The 8,005-nt window shown below is 51.2% G+C and overlaps 1 protein-coding gene across 1 annotated transcript; it reads right to left on the bottom strand.

Annotated features, from left to right (window-relative positions):
* Positions 1-758: 758 nt before the first annotated feature.
* LOC135384829 (uncharacterized) lies at positions 759-2,735 on the bottom strand. Its single transcript, XM_064614013.1, has 2 exons — positions 1,744-2,735; positions 759-1,587 (listed from the first exon to the last, which is right to left on the bottom strand). The coding sequence occupies exons 1-2, from the start codon at positions 2,733-2,735 to the stop codon at positions 759-761; spliced, it is 1,821 nt and encodes a 606-aa protein (XP_064470083.1).
* Positions 2,736-8,005: the final 5,270 nt, after the last annotated feature.

Consider the following 8,005-nt stretch of genomic DNA (forward strand, 5'->3'; position numbering starts at 1 on the left):
GATGTACGCAAGGTGGCGAATCTCGCGGGGGGAATAGTTTTGGCCCGCGGACGTGAAGGCTCCGACAAGGGGCTTATGGTCTGTCCAGATAACAAAACGCCGTCCCCCAAAAAATGGCGCACGGCCGCATAAGCTGCCAGCAGTTCCTTGCCGAAAGCGCTGTAGCGGGCCTCGGTTGGAGACATCTTGCGTGAAAAGAAGCCAAGAGGTTGGGTGCAGTGATCGACTTCTTGTTGAAGAACAGCGCCCAAGGCCCGGTCGGAGGCATCGACCATCAACGAAAAAGCAGCATCGGGACGAGGGTGAGCAAGAAGTGTCGCGCGCGCGAGGGCCTTCTTGATGGCGTCAAAAGCTGCCTCGTGAGCCTCTGCCCACGGAAACTTGGACGCGCCGGGCCCTGGGGACTGGAGGAGGTCCTCCAGTGGCCGGAGTATCGCTGCGCAGGATGGCACAAAACGCCGATAAAAGTTTACCAAGCCGAGGAAGCGGCGCAGCTGACGGATTGAAGTGGGGGTCGGAAATTCTGCGATGGTCTGGATCTTCTTGGGCAGCGGCGAGGTTCCGGCAGAGGATACGAGATGGCCCAAGAATTCAAGAGAAGGCTTGCCAAACTCGCACTTCTGGGTGTTGATGACAACGCCGTGGTGTTCGAGGCGGGCAAAGACTTCGCGGAGGTGTTGGAAGTGCTGCTCCTTTGTTTCACTGACGATGAGGAGGTCATCCATGTACGCGAAAACGAAGGGGAGGCCTCGCAGTATCTAATCAGTAAAACGCTGGAACGTCTGCGCAGCGTTCCTCAAGCCGAAAGGCATGCGCAGGAATTCAAAGAGCCCGAAAGGTGTCACAATGGCTGTTTTCGGAACGTCCTCTGGCGCTACGGGAATTTGGTGGTATGCCTTAGTGAGATCGATTTTGCTGAAATACTTGGCCCCGGCTAGGTTCATTGTGAAATCCTGTATATTGGGCAGCGGGTAGCGGTCGGGTTTCGTAGCGATGTTCAGGGCGCGGTAATCGCCGCATGGCCGCCAGTCTCCGGTTTTCTTGGGGACCATATGTAAGGGAGATGCCCAATCGCTGGAGGAGGGGCGGGCGATGCCGATAGCCAACATATGGTCGAATTCGCTGCGAGCGATATTCCACTTCTCAGGGGCGAGACGACGCGGCCTGAAGTGGACCCTGGGCCCCGACGTGTTGATATAATGGACGACGTCGTGGCGAACGGGCTTCGTCCAATCAGGGGGCTGGGACAGAGAAGGGAATTCGCTGATCACGGCAGCGAAGGGATACTGAAGGGACGAGAGGGAGATGGCGGGCAAGGAAATGCGGGGCGTTGATCCCATGCCTGCTATGCGCAGTCCCGTGTTCGAGTCAAGGAGGACCTTACGACGCACATCGACGAGCAGACCAAAATGCTGCAGAAAATCTGCTCCGATAATAGCCTGGTCAACGGCTGCGATTTTGAAGATCCAGGGGAAGGAGCGACGTAGGCCGAGGTTTAGTGTCAGTGACTGCTCGCCGTAAACGGGAATGCTGGTGTTGTTGACAGCGGTCAGGTGGTAAATCGGGAACTTGCACTTGTTCGCCTTGCTGGCCGGAAGGATACTAATCTCAGCACCAGTATCCACAAGGAAACGCCGACGAGCCTTTAGCGCTCGCCGCCTTTAGCGCTCCCCGGGAAGGTTTCCCGGCCAGGAACACGGCGGTTGGCAATTGCGGGCTTGAGCACCGAAGGACCAGTGGTACCAACAGAATGGTGAAGGGTTGGCACGCTCTGGAGAATGGGACCTACGAAATTGCCGGGATCGTGAACCGCGACGGAATTGCTGACGTCGAGGGGAGGGGCGTCGGGGGGAGGCAGGGCCACGGTTCGACTGCGTCGTGGCGATGAGGGCACGGAGCTCGTGAACGTCCTCTCGAAGAGCGGCAATTTCGCTTGTTGGATCGGCAGGACGGAAGGAAGGCTGAGGGGCAGTCACCGAAGTGCAGGGTGCGGACACGTGGGCGGGCATCGGAAGGGTGGCCTGCATGACGGCTAGTGAAGGCTGCGCCACTTCCAGAATCTTGTCCGCATGAAGCACCAGCTCTGTTAGCGAAAGGTTGGTTGCAGTGGCCAGTATCATCTGCACGGTAGATGGAAGGCGCTGTAAGAATAGCTCCTTGAGGAGTGCTTCGTCAAAAGTTTGGGCGCGGTCACCGAGCAGGCTCTGCATATGCCGTAGAAATTGGGATGGTCGCCGGTCTCCGAGATCTTCGGCGGAGAGAAGCTGTTGGAAACGCTTCCGGTCGGATGCCATGGTGCGCTGAATGATAGCAGCCTTAAGTGTGTCGTAGGGCGTAGGGCCCGACGGAGCGCAGAGAATGTCTGTCACATCAGAAGCTACCTCGGGTGGAAGGACGGAAACGACGTGCTGATACTTTGTCGCTTGCGTGGTGATGCCAGCCAGTTGGAATTGGCATTCGACCTGTACGAACCAGATGGTAGGGTTCGCAGGCCAAAATGGCGGTAGTCTCACGGAGGCGCGACTGACGTTGCTGGTGGAAGAGGACTCCTGCATGGCAAAAGCGATCAGCGGTGGGTATGCAGTTGGATCAGCAGGGTAGTTCGGGTCACCAATTGTGGGTTGTCGCGACGAGGGATAATGAAGGGACAACCACACAGGCTGACGGTTGGCATGAGAATGGTTTAATGGCGGTGGAGCGAAGCTTGGTGCGGGTGGTGCGTGCGCACACGGCATCCCTCATCTTCCTTGGGATGCCGTGCCACTACAGCTTCACGACATCACTCAGTGGTCACTTCTCCATGCAGTGAACCCGTCATTATCATTTAAGATGCCAGGTGACTTCCCTCACAGCTTTACGTCACTTCTGCGGCGTCTACGACCAACGTCGCCTTCAACCCTGTGTTTCGGGTTAAGCTGGGTTACAGTAACACAGCGCTGTGCCCAGCTTGCCACACCCCAGCTACGAACCTCCATATCATCTGGGACTGTGACTGGTACACGTGTGAACGTCGGTTGTTTCGACGCCAACTTGAGCTCCTTCACCATAGACCATTCAGCTTGTCCAAAGTATGTGGCCCATGGAGCTCCTCTGAGCATCAGTGCCGGGTTCTTCGCTCCCTTTTTGCTTTCATGCAAGCCACTAGATTCCCCGAAGAGCTCTAAACAGAATTCCGACCTGTCGTCGCTTTGCGTTCACCATATTTCATCCTCTCATATTAAGCTCTGTGAAGTGCTTTCCTCTCAATAAATATATATTCCCCCCCCCCCCTCTGTGAAGTGGGGTTCGGTCCTGTGGCTACCACGGGGAAATCATCACTTTTCCTTCATTTATTGTTGTTGTTGTTAAACTGCCATCATTTCACTTGATAGTCATATGGCTGGAAGTGCCGAAAGGGGGAAATGGAAAACGGCCATCAAGCGAACTTGAAGCCAGCTTGGGACATTGAGACTGTCCAAAAAGGTCAATACGCAAATCACCATTTTAATATTGACTTGGTGAGCTTAGAGAACAGTCTCCAGCATTTCTGTAGCAATAAATTCAGTTTTATACTACGTTCTTCGAGGCGAGCAGGAGCAAGGTGCGAAGCCTATACGCCGCAAGTATGCCACCGAAAAAAAAACTCTTAAATTTAACGAAAGTACTTTTGTATTTTTTTCTCCGCGCATAAATGAGTTGTTCATCTACAGTTTTATGTAAGCACGTCGTCCGGACACGACAAGGCGACACAGAGCAATTCTCCATCTCCCAGGAGGTACCACAAGGAAGCGTCCTAAGTCCGCTCCTCATTAATGCCGTTATGGCCGGCATTGGAACCTGCATTCAGCGGAAAGTCCACTAGTCCCTGTATGCCGATGACATCTGTATTTGGACTACAGGCACTTCCCGTCCAGCACTCCGTCAGCGTCTTCAGCGCACGTTAGATGCCATTCGCCTCTATTTACTCCAGGCAGGAATGGAGATATCCGTAGAGAAAAGCGCAGTTCTAGCCTTCACGCGCAAAGACATGCATAGATGTCGCCTGTATATTGTTGGAAGCCCAGTGGAGCAGGTGACACATCACAAGTTTCTCGGCGTAACTCTATCATGGAATTTGTCGTGGAAGCGCCACATAGACGTCATTGAAAAGAAAGTCCAACGCTGAGTCAACGTCATTAGTCACTTCGCCGGTATAAGATGGGGGCGAGACGAGAAGGATCTCCTCATGCTGCACAATGCCCTGGTTCGTGGCTCAGTGATGTACAGTCTTCCCGTCCTGCACGGACTTCCTCAGACACTGATCCAAAGGATTCGAGCCCTGCTCGCGCGAAGCCTTTGGGTATGTCTTGGGGTCCCGCGAGGCGCTGAAACTCGTCTAGTAGTGGCTGAGGCCAGGGACATCCCCATTGAGGTTCTCCGTACTCGGGAAACTGCACGCCACTATCTGCGTCTATGTGCCCATCATAACCGTCACTCTCTGATTCGCAAGCTTCACGCTAGACGGAACGCGACGGTTCATGCTGCTGTGACATCATTCAGACCTCATATCCCCAAATTCATAGTCGACCCGACGGCACCCAAAGTGCCTCCATGGACGTTGCCATCGCTGCCTGTCACTGTCTCCATACTCGGCCTCAAGAACAACAAAAAGAGCTAGCCTGATGTTATCCTTAGGCAACTTACCCTTGACTTCATCGAGGCTCAATACCGCAGCAGCACCGCTGTATACACGGATGGATTGTCGACCAGGGACACTTCATCTTCAGCCTTTGTCATTCAATCAGAGTCCGTTACACGTGGGTGTCGTCTGTCTCACCGTACCTCATCGACATCCGCTGAACTTTATGCTATATTGTTATTCATATGCGGAAGACTGTGAACCGCGGCACTGGGTAATCTACACCGACTCCAAAGCAGCTCTCCTGTGCATTAAAAACGTGGGCATCCGCGGTGCCCTTTCCTCAGGGGTGATAGATATCCTGTGCGCATTCAAGTCCCTACAAGACCACTCCCACTCCGTTGCCTTTCAGTGGGCTCCAGGGCATTGCGGAATAACTGGGAACCACGAGGCCGACGTTGCCGCTGCACATCAACAACGCCCTTCTATGCTCATTATACTCTCGAGAGGAGACAGAAGATCCCTCCTTAGGCATTTGTCCGATTCCTGGTCTACCCTACAGTGGCAACACGACATTCTAACTAGGTCCTCTTTGGGAAGTGTAGACCCAACGCTGTCATACCGGCTGCCTGCAAAGCTTCCTCGTCCTCTGAAGTCGCTCATCCACAGGCTACGTCTGAATGTGGCCTTCACTCCGGTCTATCGCTACCAGCTAGGCTGTGAGGCTAGCCCTATGTGCAACGAGTGTGGTGTACTTGCCACCGTAGAACACATACTCCTCCGCTGCCGGACCTATATCAACGAGAGGCGTACACTGCAGTCACAGCTTGCCAACCTTGGCTGCCGCCCCTTCAACTTGTCGACCATCCTCGGCCCTTAGGACACCGCGGCCCACTCCAGGGTGGCCTTACGTCATGTGGTTGGCTTCTTTGAGGCGACAGGCCTAAAGGACTCATTATGACCCCAGCAGCGCTCTCGGACATTCCCACCATCACGATCACGTTCAGCATCGCCATCGCCGCTCCCATCATTAGCGTCATCTCTCATCGTCATCACTCATCATTGTCACCACTCATATTAGACCCCCTAGCTATGGGGTAGCGTTCCACTCCTAGAGTGGAAAACCTCCCCACTTGATCATCAGAATATATATGTTGTTGTTGTTGTTATGTAAGCACTTGCTTGTTATTGCGGTTGAAAATTTTCTCACTGAAATATGCACCTTTCAAGGATTTTCGTGAATTTACGAGTTTTTCACTGCACCTAAATCGCAGAGAGAAGAGTTCAGAATTTTCTATTGGCAGGTAGTCGTGGTGGACTTTACACCTGCAAAATTTTGTCTTGTTAAAGTAGTAGTTATTTTTAGAAAAAAATGTTAAGGTTGGGCAAATGTTGAAGTGTTTCCCAGAATTCTCCAATACCTAAACTTTGCGATAGACTACTGAGACCCGGTCATTATGTGGCATGGTCCTTCTAGAAAACAAGTTTAAATTTTGAGCTTCTTCGGTGCAGTAGGACGCTCATGACACGCTTCCATAGGGAGTATGGTTTTTGCTCGCAGCGTAAACTTCAGAGCCCTCTATCGTCTGAACGCAGCGGTGTTTGAGACTAATATTTAGGATTTTGTATATGTCTACCAGCACAATGAACTCCCTGTTGGCACAACGAGCTACATGATCTCAAAGACATTGAAATACCACGCTGTTACTCACCGGACATGAGCACTGAGATCCAGCCTCAGCTACACTTTTTCTCTGATCCTAGCCCCGGCGCGTACGGTACCTTTGTTTATCTACGTCTTGGCGGCGGATACAAAACGCAAATGATCGCAGCAAAATCAAGAATAGCACCAGTGAAGGAGATGACTCTAGCTCGTATGGAACTACTTGGTGCACTGATGTCAGCTCGTCTCGCCAGCTACTTGCGGGACTTTTTCCGTGACAATTGGCGATGGTCGAGCGCAATCACTGGATCACTTGGCGTGTTATGTTTGGCCTTCTGCGTGCTACGTGGTGAAGTTTTGTTTTTAGGAGTGTTCATCGATAGAGACATACTTTTGCGATAAAATTTTCACACTTCATTCTATACTTCGTTTATCCATTCGTGTAAACATTATCTCGCTGTGCGTTCAGCCTTAGAAGTGGCACGTAGAGTATATGTTAGTAATACATTCGCTCGATGTTAGAGTACATGGCATGCACCACTTCATCGCGACCTACGGAGGCTAACGGTCCCTATCGCACGCAACAATTATTGGATGTGGACTGTCAACTGGAACGGTTCCCCAGAGACAAGTTGACTGTCCTTTCGCATGCGGTAACCTTGAGTCTATTGATTGGAAAGTGGGCTATTCATTCTGCTTTGTTTGCACACGATCCTCTTGCATACTGTAACGTAAAATCGATTCGTTCGTTACGACATTAGTGGTGAGATTGCGCTTGTAGCTGGTGTTCGAAAGCTGCTTTAAATCCCGTTGTATCACGCACGCGTACTTAATCTATTTCTGAAAAGCCTTCATATTTGTAGGCGTGATACCTTGTATTGGTATTGAGTTTGCTGTTCCTATATGATACAGATTTAAAGAATATTGAAAACCCCGCGACAAAGGACAAAAAAAAAGGACAAGAACAGCACAACTTGTTGTCCTCTTTTTCCTGCCCCAGCCTGGAGGTTTTCAACATGTATCAGTATCAACAGCTCGCCCGCTTCCTGACCATCCTTTCAGGCAGTAAAAATCTGTGCTGTTTCGAAGTAATCCATAAGTACTGTGTGCCTCCAATTTCTTGTCCACTGTGTCTACCCTGCACTGGGATTTTTAAAACCTGTTATGGTTTCTGTACGACTCTAAACTATGTGGTTTAATGAAGTGTGAGACAAACAAGGGAACAAATAGAAACATCTTCCTCTAACGCCGCCACTCATGCACTACACTCGAGTGACATGTCTTAGATCTTGTGCTCCAGTTTGTGAGGTCATCAACGACTGTCTGATTTCCTGATGGGTGCACAACTTTCTTGACGGCATGCTGCATAACTGATCTCATGCTCGTTCTTTCGATACCACTTTTTTGCTGAATTTTGTTAAATCAACTCCAAAGCATGTTCGAAACATCTAGAAAAAAGATGTGCCACATTTGAGAGAAGGCTCTTAGGTCAACACCATCATACCTGCTTGGGACTAGTAGTTACTCCCCTTAGAAAAACCGACCGTTTGCTGTACACCACAGGGCAACGTCTTCTCACTCAGTAACGCACAGCTGTCTGTCACACATAACGCCTTCCATTTGCCATGCACGAGGACTGGTAAATTAATCTCGAGCTAACTTTTCTTTCTCCCGTGTACTATCATACCCAATCCATTAGCAACCCCTGTGCAAGTGAAAAGTACACGAAGCCGATATCACCCCGC

The sequence above is a fragment of the Ornithodoros turicata genome, chromosome 2 (genome assembly GCF_037126465.1).
Source record: "Ornithodoros turicata isolate Travis chromosome 2, ASM3712646v1, whole genome shotgun sequence".
Taxonomy (NCBI): domain Eukaryota; kingdom Metazoa; phylum Arthropoda; class Arachnida; order Ixodida; family Argasidae; genus Ornithodoros; species Ornithodoros turicata.

Excerpts from the sequence above, each read along its gene's own strand:
- LOC135384829 (XM_064614013.1), bottom strand. The coding sequence starts at position 2,735 with ATGCCGTGTGCGCACGCACCACCCGCACCAAGCTTCGCTCCACCGCCA. Across the intron at positions 1,588-1,743 it reads AACCCTTCACCATTCTGTTG|CAAGGCGAACAAGTGCAAGT; the intron begins GTACCACTGGTC and ends CCTTCCGGCCAG.